Raw genomic sequence first — 20,973 nt, 5'->3', positions numbered from 1 at the left:
CCAAAGGGCCATGGATGCTATTCTGGCAGTAGAGGAAGGACATAAGTCTACTTTGGTGAGAAGTGCTGCTTTTATGTGAATGAGTCAGGCTGCAAAATTCAGAGATTAGAGGAGCTTCAAAAGGTTGCTTTGACACTTATCAAATATAGTTTAGCATCTGCCCTAAGTATTTTTCCTTTCTAGTATTTCTTTTCTTTCCTTCCAAAGGGCCTAAACAACCTTCTCTGACCCATCCTGCAAGGAACCCTAATCGTTCTGCTACTTGTTATTTCTCTTTTTGTTGCCTTCAAGATCTGTCTTGCTTGCATAAGAAAGCTTCAGGATCTGAGTCATTCACACAATTATGGTCCAAAAGCCCATTAATTCTTTTATGTTTCCTCACAGGGCAGAGAACTTAACAGTGTTGAAACAGTTGCACCAAGGCTATTACAACCTCCTGTAACCTGGCCAATGATATGCTATCAGAATTTGTTCAAAATGACTAGAACTAGGGTAAACCTGTCTCCAGGAACCATCACTTTCCCTTCTGTTCTGTCCATATAGATTATACCCCTTCCTAACCACAGCATTTCAAATGATTCCACAGTTAGAATAGCAAACAACCTTTCTAGCCCCCTGTCCCCTAAGCATAGAAAAAAATGTATAACTCCCCTCTCTAGGCACTCTGAACTCATGTGCAGTGCAGTGTCCTGGCTTGTGACCCTTTGGCCTCAATTAGATAACTTTTTTTATACATGAGTTTAATTTATTTGTTTAGGATTCATATTTCTTGGATGTTTGAAGTATCTCATTTATTCTTTCTCTTAGACATCTTACAGAATTTTATAATTGGAAAAGACTTCAGTTGTCACCTAATCCAATCTCTTACTCAATATAGGTATTCTCTTTACAACATCCTTTCTCATTGTTTCAACTTTCTGAAGATAACCCTCAAATTGACATGCTGTAGTCTCTTTATTGAAGATCAAGCCTTCAAATACCACTGCTTGTTGGACATCTCTGTTTGAATCAGAAGTAGTCACCCATTTTTCAGTCTCCTCTCTCCAACCCAACTGCTGCATAATTGTCTCATTTATATTCCCAAACTATGAGTCTAACTATGGGATTTCACAGGTTACCTATTACCTCTAAAATAAAATACAAACTTCCAGGTATTTGACATATGGGGGAAAAACAGAGAAAATGCCTGGAGCTGAGAAACTATTTAGTGTCTTGGTTTGTGGAATGACCAGGAGGTCAGTGTCACTGAATTAAAGAGTACAAATTGGGGACTGAGGCATAAGGAGGCTTCATTTATTATGCCACAGAAACCTCTTAACCCCAGAAACTGCTATTCCTCCTCTGCTCTTTATACTGCTCTCCCTGCCTTTCTTTCGGTTCTAACTAAATCCTACCTTCTAGAGGAAAACTTTTCCAAACTTTCTTAATTCCACTGTTTTCTGTCTTTTAATTATTTCCTATTTATCCTATATTTAGTTTGCTTTGTATATGTTTGTTTGCATTTCATCTCTCCAATTAGATTGTAAGCTCTTAGAGAGCAAGGACTGTCTTTTGACTCTTTTTGTACCTCTAGTTCTTAGCATGGTGCCTGGCACATAGTATGGCTTAATAAATAATTACCAATTGATGGGAGTCAGCAGTATAGCCTGGAGAGGAAGAATGCCTGAAATGTTCTCCCTTTTCATCTCTGCCTTAGACTTCTTAGCATCTTTCAGTATTCAGCAGTTACCATCTCTATTTTGAGGCACTTCCTAATCTCAGTTGTTAGGGTTCTCCCTCAATAAAAAAAAAATACTTCAAATATAGTCTATTTTTACTTATTTATGTAGATATTGCTGCTTCCTAGTAGAATATAAACTCTGGACAGGGACTTTACCCCCCTCCTATCCCTAACTCAATGTCAGAAAGATATTCAAATGGCCATTGATTCTGGAGTTCCTTCCAGCTATAACAATCCATTCACACCTGCCTATCCAGTGTGACTCTTGCTCTCCTAGAGCTTGCAACAAGGGGTTTATCTCACATGCTAGAGGTCTTTCTAACTTTTTTTTTCTCAATATTGGCCATACACCTGTCATCCCTTACTCTTGTCATGTGACCAACCACTCTTTCTTCTTATCATATAATTTCATTCTTCTGGTCTCCTCTTTTTAAAAAAATTCTGGGTCCCATTTACTATCCATTTGTACTGCCTATCATGAAAAAAGCTCTCTTGGGAGATAATTTTTGGGGTTAAAATTCTCTGGAGACTGTATATTAATTTATATTATTAGGTAGTAAAAGCTGGTTGGAGAGAGAGAAAAGCAATCACCTAGGTAATCTGAGATTGCTGTCTCACCTCATGTCTCCATTTTCTAGCCAAGAGAAGTCAAGCCAGAAAAGTAAAAAGCCAAAGCCCATGAATCAAATCCCCAGATCAAGCACCAGGAGCCAAAAAGCCAAAAAAATTCCAAAAAGACCCTGTAGTTTCCTCAGTTCCCTCTCATAATGCCAATGATGTCTCTCCTGGGTCTTCCTGGTTGGACAGACTTCACCTCAGTCTGGGTGAGAGACCAGGCTTCCTGATGCCAGGAGTCAGAGGGGACAAGAAGTAAACATGTTCCCCGATGCCAAGGAGCCACAAGGCCTCTGGCATTCCCCCATAGTATGTATGCACACCCCATCCAAAAGGTAGGGCTGAGACCTAGACTGGTATGGATTTTTAAAACCTTTTTTAAAAGGAAAGAGGGATACAATTTATATTAAATTCAAACATCATCCAAATGCATGTTGAAATCTAAGCAACAGACATTGTTCATCCACTTACTGTGTGGATAGACAGGCCAAATTCCTTTGGGTGATTTTTTAATATTTTCCAACAGTCTTTGTCATGCTCTGGGACTTGATACAATCTGCCCCACAGACAGTGGAATCTGAGGAAACATCATCCATTGGGTACCTTTCTTCAGCCTGGACTCTTCTTGAGTATTTCTATCAGTGACAAATACTTTTTGTGAACATACCTTTCCCTGTTTTATTCCTCATCTGATGTTTATTACCTAAGGGTTACAAAACAAGGGTAATTTTTGTTATTATTTCTTCTGAGAAATCGTGCTGTTAAAGAGTCTCTAAGGCAGTATTTTGTTCTTCTGAATCAGTTTTTTCCCCCTAATGAACAAGTAGCAAGCACAGTAGGATCTTATGTTCCCTAAACAATTCAATTAATGTTGAGAAGATGTGATATATTGTTGAATATCATTTGTGAAAACCTGCTTGTTCTCTACTAATGCCCTCATCAAGGATGTCCGTGATTCATAAATAGATGACTCTCATAAACATTTAATATAAATGAAAGAAGAAATATAGGTCAGTTTTTATTGATGTTCTTAGTCACTTTTTTTTTAGTATTAATAAAGTCTGACCCCCCCATATCTTTTGTATCTTTTCCTCCTTCAATAATAGTAGGTTCCACATGAATAAACATTGACTTGATTTGAATTGAATTGGAAGGTGTTTTAAAGGCCATCTAATTGAAAATAAATCTGGTCAAGAAAGGATGTTCATCCACTGGTATTATTACATTTGATCCACTTAACTATACTTTAAGAAGATCATTTTGACATCTGAGTGGAGGATGAACTAGAGTAGGGAAAGACCTGAGGGAGGCACACCAGCCAGAAGACTATTGTAATAGTCCAAGCATGAGTCCAAGATGAGGTCTATACCAGGTTGGAGGCTGTTAACAGGGGAGAGAAAAGCCCAGAATCAAGACAGATTTTGAAGGTAGAAATGACTGGTCATGGCAACAGTTTGTTGTTGGGTTGTGGGGTGAATGAAAATAGTAAGTGAAGAATAACACCAAACTTACAAATTTGGGTGACTAGGAGATGGTAGTGATATTGACAATAATAGAGAGAAGGATCTGGGGGAAAAGATGAGTTCTAATCTGGACATGTTAAGTTTCAGATGTCTACAGGTCATCCATTTCAAGATTTCAGTTGTTCATCCTGCTTCAGAGAGTACCCATGACATATCACGGTAATGTCTTGACTTGCTCATGAATTAGATTTAAATGAAGTAGAGTTGCAGTTATCAAGTCTCACTCTCTCTTCCAGAGTCATCAGTCCCATGGCTAGACAAGTTATTTTTGATCCATCCTTTCCAGTCACAGGTCATTCTCCTTGTCAAAGAAAACAGAAGCTAAGTATGTACTAAATAAGCAACTCTGACATCTTTGATTTTGGTTATCATTGTCCCATATACTCTCAGCAAAGAAACAAAGGTTTCAGTCTATCTTTCATCCTTTTTCTTCCCACAGAGCAACCACCAATAATCAACTGTGATAGGCTTAGCTACTCTTAGCAATACAACTACTCAGGACAATTCTGAGGGACTTATGACAAAGAATGCTATTCACCTTCAGAGAAAGAACTGTTGGAGTCAGAATACAGATGAAAGCATATGATTTTTCAATTGTTTATTTGGGTTTATGTTTTGAGGTTTTGGTTTCATATGATTATTCTCTTACAAAAATGGAAATATGTTTTTCATGATAATACATGTAACCCAAACTGAATTGCTTGCCAGCTCCAGGAGGGGGAAGGAAAGGGAGGGAGAGAGGGAGACAATTTAGATCATATATCACTTTGGAAAACTTATGTGGAAATTTGTTATTATATGTAACTGATAACATAAAATATCTTTACCATATAGCAATCACTACTAACAAACTTTTATTGTTCTTTACTTCTCTCAATAGTCTCAGTCACTTCTTTTTAAAACTGAAATTGGTTGATGAATTCCATATACATTTATATCTATCTCTTCAGATAAATCAGATTTTCCTTCTTTTTTAAAATTGTGAACTTTTAGTGCACTAGAATGCTACTTATTCTCTCTTTTGTACCCCTGCATCTTATACAAGTTTTGTTTGTTTGTTTGTTTTTTTAGCCAAGTGTATGATTTGTACCTCAGAATTTTCTCCTTGGGCATTTCCTGTCCCCCTAGCCTAACTTCTCCCTGGAAAATTTTAGTTAATAGGATCTTACCTATCTTTTTTCTAAGTCCTTTGAAATGGGGTTTCCCTAAAATCTAGGCTACAAATAAGACTATGCTCATATTTCCTCTTCCTTCTTTATCATATGCATCATTTAAAAAAAAAATATTACCTTATGGCTCAAAATCAATACTATGTATTCACTCCAAAGCAGAAGAGTGGTATGAGCTAGGCAATGTAGATTAAGTGACTTGCCCAGGGTCTCATAGTGAGGAAGCATCTCTGACTCAGGACCTTCCATCTATAGGCCTGGCTGTCAATCCATTAAGCAACCTAGCTGCCCCCTATCATATACTTTAAAAGGAATTTTCACTTCTCACAGAATCATAGAATTTGAGAGTTGAAGTAGTTGACTAGTCTTATTCCACCCAGGGTTCCAATCATTTCTTCTCTATTAGTGAGAACCAGATCCCGAGTAGAATTTCCTATTGGCTCTTTAACCTTTTGAGGAATGAAATTATCCTTAAGGCAAGTCAAGACATTATTCACTGCTTTGTTTTTGGCAAAGAGAACTCTAGCAGATGTCTGGATAATAATGTCTGCTGCTCAGAGCAATGTTTTAGGAAAATAATTTTGGCAGCTGTGGAGAATGGATTGATGAGGAGAGAACAAAACAGGGATTGTCCCCCAAAACTCTCAACTCTGCTTCCCTAAGCCTATAGAAAAGAGATGGATAACAAAGTGAAATCTGCTCCAAAACCCTCTTTCATTGCCATTCAAATTAAGGTAAGGTATGAAGAAAAAGATCCAAAGGAATACTGACATCAGTCATTTTCAAAGAATCACAGAATTTGACATCTGGATAGGATATCAGTAGCCATGTAGTTCAATCAGTCCAAAAAGAATTCCTACTATAACATACCTGACAAGACATCATCTAGTCTGCACTTGAAGACCATCAACAACAACATTCTATCACTTACTGAAATCCCTGTTTTCCCTTCTGGGTTCTCTAGTTGTTAGGCATTTTTCCTGATATCTAGCATAAATTGGCTTCTTTGCAATTTCCACCTTTGGTCCTTGTTCTGCCTTCTGGGCTCCATCAGAATAAATCTAATTCCTCCTCTATGTGATAGTTCTTCAAATACTGGAAGACTACTATCATGACTCTCTAAGTTTTCTCTTCTCCAGGCTAAACATGCTCCATTCCTTCAAGTGATCTTCATATGACATACACTCAAGGCCATTCACTACTCTGGTTGTCCTATTCTGGACACACCAGCTTCTCCATGTTCTTCTTAAGAACAGTACTCCAAATGATTTATTTTTTCCACTATCAAAGATATGTTTAAAAATAAAAGACTCAACATTTCATATTAACAAATGTTTAAGATATAAAACAACAACATTATGCATTTACCCTCCTGTGAAATGATAACTTTATGCAACTGCTAAACAGATATTTCACATTCATTCTAGATCTGTACTATCTGGTCCAGATCTTCTGGGCATGGACTAAAAGCATGACTATTTCACTTATTCAGGTTTAGGATTATCCCATCAGTAGCTATCTACTACTCCAAGAAGCAGTTTAATTGATAGAATTATTTCTTGCTGGGTAGCTGGCTCCAATTCAGGAACTTTTGAACTCACAAGATAACCACCAAGGCTGGAAACATTCATTTCTCTGGATTATTTGCTGAGTTTAGGTAAGAAACGATAGTGGAAGAAGGCAGCCAGGGATGTAGGCTCACCCTACACAAGATCTGTTTTCAATTCCATGTTCATGTAACCATCACTGTTTCTGGGTGGTGTTATAGGGTGAGTTAAAAGAAGGGTTTAGCTATATATATATATATATATATATATATGTAAATATATATATATATATATATATATTAAAAAAATAAAGGGTTTATTTAACTAAAGGGAGGAAGGAAGGGAAGGGAATCAAGGACTAACTTATTTCTAACCCACACCAGATATTAAAATTCTAATCTTTCTATAATTATACTAAACTAACTAATTAAGATGTCATGTAGTAGCCTTAAATTTAAGAAAGGATTGGTAGAGGCAAGGACAAAAGGGCCCAAAGAAATATCACAACACAGGAGTCCTTTCTTTGATCCAAACAGTAATCCCAGTTAAGATGTTATCAGCAATAGCAGAAATCCACTTTCTCTGTACCAGCAGCAGTAGAAACAGGTAGAATATCAGAACACCCCCAAAAAAGGGAACCAAGGGCTCTCTGGGTCCACCCCAAAAATACAAGACAGCTACCCTTTGGGTTATCCTGACAGCTAGAGCAAAAGCAGCTTCTCCCTCATCCAGAGTCCACCAACTGCCAGCAACTCCTCTGTGTTCCATTCCTCACATCCTGAAAGCTTTGGAATGTTGGTCCTGTCATTGCCCTGTGGGATCTCTTTGCTTCTTGTTTTATGCAAAGCCAGTCCTTTACAGTAATGGGTAAAAAAAGAAATTCCCTCCAACTCCTTACTGGAAGTCCAAGGAAGAGAGGCTGATAGCATCACAATGGTAGCATCACACTCAGGGGAACAGTGCACCTTCTCTACTTATAGCCTACTGAGAGGGTGGTTCTTTCTTGCTTAATTGCCTATGATCTTCAGTATAACTACAGTCTCAGAGACCAAGGGATCAATCAAAAGTTGATGAAACTCTCATTTTTAAATGCCCAATCTGTATTAAGTACTTTGGTAATACCCAGGGGGAGATACAAAGATAATTAAGACTCCCCTGCACTTAAAAGCCTATCACATAATAAGAAATTTGTTGAATGGATGGCATCAGTGAATTAAAACTTCATTGTTGGGGGCAGCTGGGTAGTTCAGTGGATTGAGAGTCAGGCCTAGAGACAGGAGGTCCTAGGTTCAAATTTGACCTCAGACACTTCCCAGCTCTGTGACCCTGGGCAAGTCACTCAAATCTCATTGCCTAGCCCTTACCACTCTTCTGCCTTGGAAAGAATACACAGTATTGATTCCAAGATGGAAGTTAAGGGTTTTTAAAAAAATGTAAAATAAAAAATAAAATAAAAAAACCACTTCATTGTTAGGACAACTTAAAGCTGAAATCAATCTAATTAAAAGAGTTAAACGAAGACACTATATTATATTCAAAGGTACCATATATGATGAAGCATTAATACTAAAGATATAAATACCAATTGTTATACTACCTAGATTTAAAAAAAAAAGGTAAAGAAGTTAGAGGTAGAAATGGATAACAAAATTATAATAGTAGGGAATTTAAACCTTCCTCTCTCAGAATGGATAAATCTAACCACAAAAAATAAACAAGAAAGAAGGTAAATAAATAAAATCTTAGATAAGCTAGACATGATAGGTATCTGGAGATAATTGTACAGGATAGAAAGGAATATACCTTTTTCATAACAGCACATGGTTCTTTGACAAAAATTGACAATATATTAAGATGTAAATATTTTATAATGAAATGCAAAAAGTAGAAATATTAAATGCATCATCTTCAGATCATAATATAACAGTTATATTTAATAAAGGGCCATGAAATTACAGAATAAAAATTAGAGACTAAATAACTTAATTTTAAAGAATGAGTGGGTTAAAGAACAAATCACAGAAACAAATTTTATTAAAGAAAATGATGAGAAAACAGACAAAATTTATGGGATATGGAAAAAGCAGTAATTAGAAGAAAATTTATGTCTCTAAAAGCTTTTTATATATTTTTTTAAAATAGAGAAAGAATAAATAAATGAATTGGATATACAATTTTTAAAAATTAGAAAAAAGACCAAATTAAAAATTCCCAATTAAATACTAAATTGGAAATCCTAACAAACTAAGGTGATACAAAACTTAATGTAAGAAAACCATTGAATTACTAAGTAAATCTAAGAGCTGGTCTTATGGAAAAAAAACAAAAAAAATGTATATTGTTTTGTTTTTAAAGAAGAAAAACAAATCACCAGTATCAAAAATTAAAAGGGCAACTTTACCACTAATGAAGAGGAATTCAAAGCAATTATTAGGAATTATTTTTCTCAACTACATGTCAACAAATGTAATAATTTAAGTAAAATGGATTAATACTTTGGAAGCAGATGAATTTATAAGTGAATTTTCCCCCAAATTTAAAAATAATTTAATTCCAATATTAAATTAATTAATTAGAATAATTGGTAAAGAAAGAATCCTGTCAAACTCCTTTCATGAAATAAATATGGTGCTGATACCTAAACCAGGAAGAGCAAAAATAAAGAAATGAAATCATAGGCCAATTTCATTAATGAATATAGATGCAAAAATTCTAAATAAAATATTAGCCAGGAGAATAAAACAATATATTATAAAGATTATACATTATAGCCAAACAGGATTTATACCAGTTATGCAGAGATGGTTTAACATAAGGAAAACTATTAGTATAATTGCTTACATCAACAAAAAGGTAACAAAAATTATTGTATTAATAGGGTATAGAAAAAGCTTTTGACAAAATACAATACTCATTCCTATTAAAAACATTTGAAAGCATAGGTATAAATTAATTTTTCCTTAGATCAATATGTAGATATTTAAAATCATCAACAAACCTTATCTGTAACAGGGATGTTAGAAGCCTTTCCTATAAAAGCAGGAGTAAAACAAGGATGTCCTAGAAATGCTAGCAATAGCAATAAGAGAAGAAAAATAAATTAAAGGTATCAGAATGGGCAAAGAGGTAATAAAACTAACTCTTTTTGCAGAAGATATGATGATATAAAGAAAATCCAAGAGATTAAACTAAAAAATCAATTGAATATCAATTTTAGCAAAGTAGCAGAATAAATCATTATTTCTACACATCACTAATAGTCTGGCAAGAAGAGATACTAAGAGATTTACCATCTAAATTAGCCATAGATAGAATAAAATGTAGAAGTATATTTTCCAAAACAAATCCAGAAACTATGTGAACATAATTATAAAATATTTTTATTAAAAGGCTGATTTAAATAATTGGAGAAATAGTAATTATTCACGGGTGGACAGAACCAATATAATTAAAACGACAATTCTGACTCAACTAATCTACTTATTTAGTGCCATTCCAATTAAATTACTAAAAAGGTATTTTATTGAATTAGAAAAATAATAACAAAATTCATTTGGAAAAACAAAAGGTCCAGAATATCAAAGGAAATAATAAAAACAAATATAAAGGAAGGAGGTCTAGCAGTACCAGATTCCAAACTATATTTTAAAACAGTAATTATCAAGACTATCAGATAGTGGCTAAGAAACAGAAAAGTAAATCAGTGGAACAGAATAGACATACAACTGTCATAATAGATAATAGTAACCTTGTGTTTGACAAAGGGAGAGATCCAAGTTTTTGGAATAAGAATTCACTATCTGGTAAAAATTGTTAAGAAAACTGAAAAACAGTTTGGCAGAAACTAGATATCTTATGCCATTTACCAAAGTAAGATCAACACAGATCCATGAACTAGGTATAAAGGAGATATTATAAGCAAATTAGAATAGGGAGCATATCAGATTTATGAATAGAAGAATTGATAAATAAATAAGAGAGAATGCATTCTGAAGTGTAAAATTGATAAATTTGATTACATTAATTTGAAAAGTTTTTCTACAAATAAAATTAATGTAACCAAAATTAGAAGGAAAGAAATAAGTGGGGGGGGGGCACTTCATGGATAGTTTTTTAATTAGACATCTCATATCTAGAATATATAGTGAATTTTGACAACTATATAAGAATATGACCCATTCCCCAATTGATGAATGGTTGAGGTGGCATGGGCATTGTACACCAAATTATAGGCAAACTGTAAACAGGAAATTCCTTTGCTCCCTTACATTCTTGTGACTCCTGATAAGACCCTGAGAAGAATATTCTCCTAGCATTGTATCTAAGACATCTTTTTATATAAATTATGAGGGTCATCCCTTATGTCTCCAGGCAGACCCCATTCAGATGACCACTCCCCCTCTTTCCTCCACCTCCTATGCCTCAGTGCATAGCACTCTAGAATCATGTCTTCACCATGGTATAGGGTCTGGTATCTTCACTGTTGTAAAGAGTATAAAGACCCCAGAATTAATGTCATTTGGGAGGCAGTTTTCCATCTATGCTGTCCTCCTGGTCAGATCCAACATTACCTTCTAAATTAATAAATTCATCTTTTTATTTTTAAGTTGTTTTAGTCTTACATTCTTGAAAAGGGTACCCTTCCCCAACTCAGGGGTTCACCTCAAGCCCCCCACAACAAAAAGATATGAACAGACAATTTTTAGATAAAGAAAAAAGCTATATATAACTATATGAAAAATTCTCTATATCATTATTGATTAGAGAAATGCAAATCAAAATAACTCAGATATCTCACACCTGTCAGATTGGCTAAAATAATGTTGACAGAAAACCACTCTTTAGTCAAGGGAAAGGGTAGTAGGCCTCTACCCAGAGCTGCACACCACACGCCTAAGCAGAGTCCGAGGATCAAACTCTGGTTTCTCTGGATACTGACCCCTGGGAAAGCCAACCAGGCTAGATTGGACAATTCCGAGGAGCCATTAAAGTTGGGAACATTAAATACCTTTCTAGGTGAAACAAGGGAGCTGAGGATGAGAGGGACAGTTGATTGACTTTACAATAGTAACAAAGGAAAATGAGGAGTTCTAGACAGGAATAACAGTGAGGGGTCTATGCTTTACAATGGACACAAAAGGGAAAGACCCAGCCAAGGGCTTGGCCACCTTGGTAAAGGATTTTGGTTTAAGAGGAAAAACCACTGGGACAAAAGTGATACTTAACATCTGATGGGATTAGCTGTTCCCACTCAAACTACCTTAAGGTCTGTTGTTAGTCTGAGACTGGTGAAGTAGGACTTTTCCCTCAGGTTTAAATCTTTCTAGGCTACAAGTTTGGGATCTACTAGACTCCTCATAGACAATGATAAAAGGGTAAAATGACAAATGCTAGAGAGGATGTGGAAAAATAGGAACACCAATCCATTGTTAGTGGAACTGTGAACTGATTCAATCATTCTGGATAACCATCTGGAATTATACTCAAAGAATTATAAAACTGTATACACCTTTTGACCCAAGAATACCACTATTAGGTTTATTTCCTAAGGTGATAAAGGAAAAGGAACTATATTTTCTAAAATATTTCTAGCAGCTCTTTTTTTGTGGTGGCAAAGAACTGGGAAACTGAAGAAATAGCCATCAATTGGTGAATAGCTGAACAAGTTATGTTATATGATTCTAAAGGAATACTATTAGGCCTTAAGAAATGACAAACATGATGATCATAAAAAAAAAAACTTGGAAAGACAAATGAAATAATGCAGAATATAGTAATGACAATAATATAGAATGATCAACTGTGAAGATTTTACTATTATCAACAAGGCAAGGATCCAGGATAACTCTAGGGGACTCATGGTGAAAAAGTATCTCTCCCTTCATAGAAAGAACAGATGGAGTCTGAATGCAGATTGGAATATACCCTTCTTCATTTTATTTCCTCCATGAATTTTTCTCTAGTGTAGGCAATATGTACCTTGTTTCATAACATGATGAACAGAGCAATATGTATCATACAATAATATATGTACAACCTATATTATATTTTGCCTTCTTGGGGAGGGAGAAGTAGGAGGAAAAAAAAATAAGACAGATTGTTGGACATAGCTAATGTGAGAATTTGTTTCTCTTCATATTTATAAGAAATCATGTATTATATTATTGTTATGCTACATATTATATTATATATTAATATAACAACAATGAAAAAAAGAGGGGTAAGCAGGGGCTGCTAAATTACTCAGGATATAGATAGGCAGGCATGGAGAAAGAAGATCCTGGGATTAAATTTGGCTTTAGGCACTTCATAGGTGTGTGACACTGGATAAATCACTTAATCTCCAATGTTTAGCCCTTCCCCAATTCTGCCTTGGAACCAATACTTAGTATCAATTCTAAGCCAGAGTTATAAGTAATAGTATGTTATACATAATTCATTCTGCAAATGTTTATTAAGTATATTCTGTGTAGAGCACTGAAATAGTTTAGGAGCAGGAGAAGAGAAAATTTGGGTAACAACAATCATTTATTTAAAGAAGCTTGTAGTCCAGTGGGAGAAATGAAAACAAATACAGATAACTCTTCTCACCTTGTAGCCTGGGGTTGGGGTCCAGGTGAGGTCTTCCCACAAAGTGGCATTTGTTCTGCATTTATATGGAGCTCAAATTCATCTGGCAAGAAGCCTAACTCCAAAGAGGGAAGTCAGGAATTTTACAATTTGACTACTATATTGTGCCCTTATTCTGGAATATAATTTAAAATTAAGGTTAGGTATGCCTTACATCTAAGATCTTCCCAAAAAGGAATAATGAGATATCTTCCAAAAAATTTCTTATTTTACAAAGTAGATTTCAAATCTAGGAAAGCTATTTATTTCCTACAACAAAAAAGCAATGCTTAAAAAAGACTAAGAAGCATAAATTAAGAAATACTTAAAACATAAAATAATAACCCATCATACTTATTATACTCTCCATGGAGATAAGACAACTTTGTGGGGCTTAAAAATAGATATTTCTCTTTCACTTCACACTTGTCTATTTGACAATTTGGATCTCAGAGCCAACCAGGTTATGGCTAGGGAATTCTTACTTCTTTCAGTTTCAACCTGGTGGTGGTGCTCTTTTCTTAGAAAGTATTACAGAATATCTTCTATTTCCAGCTAGGAAGCCTGCACCCAATCCAGAAACTCTTGATCTCTATAACTCCAGATTGCCAAGGATAGAAACAGCTTATTTGATGGGCTCAGACCCATGCTCAGGAAAGAAACACACACAAAAAAGGAAGCTTAAGGTCCTATTTCAGACTCATCTGGTCAAATTATATGCCATTAATATATACTCACTCATCTTCCTGGGAGGTGTCCTTCCTAGCCAAGCAGATCAAGGAATTCTCTTGTTCCTTCTATCATCACAGTATATAATACTATAAAAATATGAAGGGAGACACACCAAACAAAGGGCTATATGATGAATAAGTAGTAAGGTTCATGGAGGGGGTTATCATTTGAATTGGTCTTTAAAGAGCAAGGGAAGGAAGACATTACTGAACATAGAGAAAAGGTATGAATAAAAGGTGGAAAAGCATGGGCCAAGCATTACATTTTAGTTAGAGCATGTAGTAGCAGTTAGGAAGTAATATTATGGAGGGTCTTAAACACCAGGCACAGGAGCTTGAACTTTACATGGTAGGCATTAGGTAACTGTTTAAAATTTTCCATCTGTGGATTCACATGACCAGTTCAATGCCACTAGATAGAAGAGAGACTGTAAATACCTTACCTGCATGGAGGCATGTACAGTAAATTACATATGGGATAGTCAATGAATGTTATTGACAGATTGATTGGCCAAGTGATGACAAAAAAAATGTTTCCATTTGAGTTCTTGATTCTTAGAGAGTGAATGCTTTAAAAAAAAAAGAGGAAAAATCAAAGAAAAGAATTTAGATTGGTAAATTAACATACTATATCTTGTTCACTACAATTTGCTTAATGAATTATTTTTCTTTTCTTGTCCTACTTATAGAATTGTCCCTAAATTAAGGAGTTCTCTTATCAACAGGCATTGCAAACATTTTCTTGTGTGTTTCTTACTGTTCTAACAAGTGCCACCAGATTTACTAAATCTACATATGTACAATGTAAGTTGCATATACAATTATGGAAAAATCACTTGATGTGTCTTTCAGTCTTATTATTCATGTTTACATGGGGAGATAACAGAATTAGAACAATTAGAATTTTGATAATAGCATCAAATGTCAATGGGATCAATTTTGCATTTGATATTTCTCTTCCTGGGATTTTATCTTGGAAAGTTTGGTGCTTTGAAATTTAGATGTCTTTTTACAAAGTTTTGGAAATAAACAATTTTTTATCTCCTGATTGCATTCTGGTTTTTTTTTCTTCTTCAGTCACATGTTGGGTATTTGGGAGCAATGCTGTTGTGTTGTCTGGGTGCTCTTGTGTGCTGTTATGCTAAAGGATACAAGGTCCAATTAAAATTATCCAAACCTTGCCCTCAAGGAACATTATTTCAGAAAAGATAACATGAGGGATTAGGTAGGGATACAGGTAGTGACAGGCCTTGCAAACTATAAGACAGATACATATAGTCTCAGTACAAATACAGAGAAGACCAAGGGGCACACACTGCTCCCTACTTTATACTGTACTTGTGTATTCCGGAGGTCATGTTATCTGAAAAGTCATCTTGGGAATGAAAGACAGAGGAAGATAACATTAAGTAGCAATTTTAAATCATATTCACTAGGCAGACTTGAATTTGACCTTCCCAGATTATCAGTACCTGCATCCTAAACCTGCCCAAGTGATTAAGCAATCTCATTCTTAAATTCTGAAGGCACCAGGAAGTATTATGTTAGAATATTTTGTGGTTAATGTAATGAGCTTCTATACAACCAATAAAGATATTATGTTAGCTAATTCTCATTTTAAACAAGACTTACTAACACATTAATTTATTAATATTGTTTCTTCGAGTTTTTTCTTTTTAAAAATAATTTTAAAATATTTCCTCTAAAAATAAGAATGAAAATTTAAAATTTTATTTCCCACTCACTTAGCTAGTCAGCTATCTGTTGATGACTTTCTCTGATCATCTTAATATGTAAAGTTAACTGATTTAAGATACCATAATATTTAGATTTGGGTTTTGTTTTTTGGGGGTATTTTTTATTTATACTTTGCAGTAAAAGAAAGTAGGCAAAGGCTTTTATTTGAAAGAACTTTCAACAAAAAGATTGTTCATATTCTGTGTGACCCTAGGCAAGTCGCTAAACCCTATTTGCCTAGCTCTTGCTCTTTTGTCTTAAAGTTGTTTCTAAGATAGAAAGTAAGGGTTTATTTAAAAAAAGAAGAAAATTAAGCTACTCATTCTTTCAATTAACTTTGTAAATTGCGTTGTAGATTTGGAATTGGAAGGAACCTTAGAGGTGCTATTTATTTCTTGTCATTTAATACATGAAGAAATTAATACTTAAGAAATTTAATGACTTACCTTGCTACCATGATTCAGTTTCCTTTTCCTTCTGTCCCTGAAGTCCCCTTCTCCCAATGGTGAATTCCTCTGCAATCTCTATTTTGAAGACCAACCTTGCTTTACTCTTTGGACTTTGCTACCATCTCATGTTCCAGAATATTTGGAAAGTACCATCCATTTTCAGTTCTTTCAATGTAAGATTCCTAAGAGGAAGAATTACCTTTATTCTTTCTTATATTTGTATACCTAACCCTCAACACAGTGCCTGGCACGTAATAAGCACTTAATAAATGTTTAACTTGATCCCAAATTATACATGTAATAGGTAGCAGAGTCTGCCTTTCCACTCATATTATCATAGATATAAAGTTGAAAATGACTTTAGGGGTTATCTAGTACAAGACTTAAGACAGTGATGGTACACCTTTTAGAGGGGAGGGTGATGTGAGAAATGTCTTCAGATGCTCATGGAGAGGGGGAGGGGAGCAGCCCAGTCCCTCTGGCTTTCTAATAATGAACTCTGTTGAACTTTGTCTTAGGGCAATGACATGTATGCCCACAGATAGGGCTCTGAGTGCCCCCTCTCACACACATGCCATAGATTCATCACCATGGTCCTAGGGAAAGGAATGCCCCTGTTACTTGCCCAAAATCACACAGGTTAAGTAAACAAGAGAGTCAGAATTTGAAATCTATTTCTTTTGATTCTGAGAGATGGCATTCTTTTCCATGACACCATCCTTCTTCCAAATTCAAAGCCATTTGCACTATTACTAATGCTACAGAAGAAGCCTGACCAGCCCTTATAATTAAAGTAGAAACTATGGGAATAAGCCACTGGTAACCTACTGAGAAAGCTGAGTTGCCTCCCATCTTAGTGGATAGAGACAGGCTTCTAAGACAGGACAAATTGTGTTTAAGTTCTGCCTCTGACATTTACCTCCTCAGAGACTTTGGGTAAATTACTTAATCTCTCTAAGACTGGAAATTAAAAATAAATTGCTGATCTCTATTGGTAGAGGGAGTTTCCTTAGAGTGTTCTTTACCCTGATGAAATCAAGGGTCTGGTCAGTGGGGAGAAGCCTCCAGAGCACCTGCAAATAACAATCCATTTTAACATTTGAATGTTAGAGTGGAAGCCAAAATAATAAATCTAGAAGAGAATTTAATAGTCTTATAATCCATCCCCTTCATTTTACAGATGAAGAAATTGGACCCAGAGAATGACTTACCTAAGGTTAACAGCAAAGCCAGAGCTTAAACCCAGACCTCATGATTCTGGCCCAGTGAGCTTTTCCACGACACCAGCTGTCTCCTATTGAAATACCATACACAGGAAACTAAAAACGGAGACAGTTGAAATATAAGTATGCACTAAAAGAGAAAGTTTTCCTTATGAAATGGGCAGTTGGCATATAGACATTTTGTACCTTGTTTCTACTCTTCTATACATTTTCTTAAAGGCTGAAGCTCTTATTCTTCTCTATATATTGAAAACCTCCACTCTCCACACCCCACTTCAGAGATTCATCAATATTGTCCAGTAAAAGAAAGGATGGATATAACGTTATCAATGCAAGCTCTCACCTTATTCAGTAAACTCAGATGTAAAACAAATCATTTTAGCATAGAAGAAATTAGACAAGAGTTGTAAGAAAAAAAGACCCACAATTGATTTCTGGCCATTAAAAAATATTTTAATGAATTTTTTCCTTTTTTTTTTTTAGCCATGCCTATAGAGTTATCCTTCAGTGAAAGAACCCAAACATACCAACAGGTACTATTTACAACATATTGTGAAAGTTTCATCCTGTTTCCATTTCTGAACAACTGCCATTAGATTAACAATTTTTTTTCTTGTTTGGCATAGTTGATTTTTTCCTTTGTGGCTGTGCTATTAACAGATGTAAAAATCACCCTGCCTGAAGAGGAGCCAGTCTCTCTTCAACATGTGGCACATACTCTGGGAATGAAGAATGGAGGCATTTAAACACATTAAAGCACAGAATTTCATCAAAAGACATAGAAAGTCCAAATATTCAGAATTCAAGTGATTCTTTTGGTGTTTGGCCATCTTGGTTAAAATATGTTTAGAAATAATGAGGCAAACTACGGACAGAAGGTCATTAACTCTGTATTTCCAGCCCAATATGGATTTAAATCAGAACAATTATTTCAGCCATTTTTATCTTATCTTTTTGTCTTAATCCTTTGTTAAAAAATCATCCGAAACCAAAAGAAATCCTGAAGGTCCCCAAAGTTTGTTTTAATTGGGAAAAATTGTAAAGAATTTTAATGGAATTTAATGGAATTTTTCCCATGATCTGACTAATACAGTCTTTTAACAGATGGTTCACATGGACAAAGCAATGCAAACATATAAATTAAAAACAGATCCTTTTAAAAAGTTTGAATTCTCAGACCATATAGGCTGACTGTATGAGATTGATGTTAAGTAGCAGGTTTTTTTTTCTTTTCCTTGCAGGTATTTCTAGAGGAAAGGATCCTTTTCATCAAAACCACCAGGAGTAGCCAAGGTGGAGAGCTGACTATTAATTTTATACTCTGATCTCATTTTGTAATTTTTAAAATCCAAACAGCTATTGGGGAAAGGTAAATAAGATTGTTTTAAGGTCTGAATGTTGAACAAATGGGTCTTTCTGGAAAAAATATTAACAAAATCTTCTCACCAAAGGGAGATTTGCTGGAGGTTAGATTTGCAATTGAGGGGTGATGCGGGGAGTAAGAGGAAGAGAAAGAAAGCCACTATCTAGTCTTCCCAAGTAAAGAAACTTGAGGTGGGAAAGACCTTTCAGACCTGTAGGATTTCCTTTTAAAATACAGGGCGATTTAGTTTTCTTAAAAAAAAAAAAGATTAAATCATTTCATCTTGGAATTTAAATAAATCCATGTAGCAAAATAAAAAGAGGGCTCATATGTGTTGGGGTGAAGGAAGGTTTAATAAGGCCAAAATTTGCCTTCTCTTTTCTTGACAACTCCCCCTAACAATTTTTCCAAACATAATGGGAAGTTGACATTTTCTCTAGTTCTAAATCTCTTTAGGCATGTAGGTAAAATGGGAAATTTGGTTACTTTTGAAGGGCAGGGAATTGTGGGGTTCACAGTAATAAATCATAGCCGATAAGATGAAGTGGGTTGGAGCCTGGTGAGGAGGGGGGAGGGTTAATAGTAAAGATGCTGCCAGACCGAAGGAAAGCAATAAAGGGTGTGTTTGTGTGCTTGAGCGAGGATAGTGCCGCGGAGAAGGGTGGCTTGTGGGTGGGGGTGAAGAGGGTAAAGGGGTAAAAGGGGCGGGGTGGAGTCGGGTAAGAGTGAAGCGGTCAGGGGGAGGGTCTGTGAGCCAGAGACACAATTCGCACCACTCTCTGGGCTTGTGTCCGCTTTGGGGGAGGGTTTCCACTGCCCAAACAGTTGCAGCGGAGCATTTCTGGTCTCACAGAGCAAAAGATTGTCAGGAAAGAGGGAGAGAGAGGGAGAGCGGAGCTGCCGGAAGTGTCTGCTAGCAGCCACTGGGGCCGCAGTAACTGCAGCAGCTGCAGCAGCTGCAGCCGCCTTCGCCTGAGAAACTTTCCAGTTTAAACCAAGGAGCCGGGAGACCAAGGAGCCCTTCATGCCCCTGAGCAACAATGCAACCAGATGACAGCCACCTAATCCGACCCACTCATTCACAGTCCGCCTGCACTTCCCCTCCCTTGTCCTCAGGAGGAGATTGAGCAAGGGGGGGAATCGCTGTAACTCCTGCAAAGAAGTGCCCCGAGGAGGTGCAGGGTAGGGGTAGAGGGGATCCTCATTTTCTGCGCACCTTTCTCTGAGCGACGCGGCCCTCCTCTTCGCCTTCCTGCTTCGGTTCTCGGTCTCTCCCGGGTCGGATTCCCGGGCTGGCTTTATTTTCCACTTGCCCTGAAGAGTCCCAGGCTGTCGCCGCCGGCGTCGGGTCGGTGCCATGGGGCTGCCCACTCTGGAGTTTAGTGATTCCTACTTGGACAGCCCAGACTTCAGGGAGCGTCTCCAGTGTCACGAGATTGAGCTGGAACGGACCAATAAGTTCATTAAAGAGCTCATCAAGGACGGATCCCTGCTTATTGGGGCTTTGAGAAGTAAGTATGGCTGGGGGGGCGAGGGGGGCGGTGCGGCCCGAGGCGACCCTAGGGTGTCAGACTGAGGGGGTGGGGTGGGGGACGCGAGGGAACTGGGGCTTCTTTTGTTTGAATGGGTCTAGGGAAAAATGCTGAAGAGCTCCCCTGCTGGTAGTCAAAAAAGTTTGTTCTTAAGGTGTGCTTGCCTAACTTTATTTAAATCACTGTCCTTCCCCTTTCCCCTACGACTTCGAGGAAGAAAACCACTAACTTTGAAAAAAAATTTATTTTTTTTTGTTGTTACCCCCCCCCCCCCGCCCCCAATCCTCCATCCCCAGCTTTCTGTAAAGGATTGAAGATTTCGGGACTGTTATTGAATTTCAAAACCAACTCGATATTAACTGAACAAACTCCAGGATTATGAACTTTTGTGAATGTAGAGTTGAAGGAAAATTATACATATATATATACATATATTTTACATGTATATATATATTTTCAAAAGTGTGCTTAGGGAGTGGAGGTAATCCTGTTACGAGAGCGCGCGCGCATACACAACTAGAGCGCACACACACACACACACACACACACACACACACACACACACACACACACACACACACACACCCAGTTGGCCAGATTAAATGAGACGAATTGTCCCATATTGACAACTAGTAGATTTCCTCCTTTTTTTTCTCTGACTGAATACAGACCACGCAGAACCCCTTCCCTCCATCAAAGTCCTTAGGTCTGCCTAGCTTGCCTTCCTGCTCTAGGTCACCTGAGGAACTGAGCCT

The 20,973-nt window shown here is 36.5% G+C and overlaps 1 protein-coding gene and 1 long non-coding RNA gene across 5 annotated transcripts in view; one reads left to right on the top strand and one right to left on the bottom strand.

Annotated features, from left to right (window-relative positions):
* Nucleotides 1-658: 658 nt before the first annotated feature.
* LOC130453776 (uncharacterized) lies at nucleotides 659-20,027 on the bottom strand. 4 transcript variants are annotated; one of them, XR_008911326.1, is made up of 5 exons: nucleotides 19,903-19,994; nucleotides 17,312-17,419; nucleotides 16,098-16,282; nucleotides 7,256-14,483; nucleotides 659-3,038 (listed from the first exon to the last, which is right to left on the bottom strand). It is a non-coding gene; the product is annotated as an uncharacterized LOC130453776 (long non-coding RNA). The 4 variants fall into 4 exon arrangements; XR_008911325.1 differs by lacking the exon at nucleotides 659-3,038 and having other exon boundaries at nucleotides 6,868-14,001; nucleotides 14,358-14,483; XR_008911327.1 differs by lacking the exon at nucleotides 659-3,038 and having other exon boundaries at nucleotides 6,868-14,483; nucleotides 17,312-17,394; nucleotides 19,903-20,027.
* ARHGAP42 (Rho GTPase activating protein 42) overlaps nucleotides 17,791-20,973 on the top strand; it is a 400,535-nt gene continuing 397,352 nt past the window's right edge. The window contains exon 1 of the mRNA XM_001365340.5: nucleotides 17,791-20,197. Within this exon, the coding sequence (XP_001365377.2) occupies nucleotides 20,044-20,197 (154 nt within the window). The 5' untranslated portion in view covers nucleotides 17,791-20,043. The remainder of the gene's footprint in view (nucleotides 20,198-20,973) is intronic.

Source organism: Monodelphis domestica, chromosome 4 (assembly GCF_027887165.1).
Source record: "Monodelphis domestica isolate mMonDom1 chromosome 4, mMonDom1.pri, whole genome shotgun sequence".
NCBI classification, from domain to species: domain Eukaryota; kingdom Metazoa; phylum Chordata; class Mammalia; order Didelphimorphia; family Didelphidae; genus Monodelphis; species Monodelphis domestica.
This window is presented reverse-complemented; position numbering and strand designations above follow the sequence as displayed.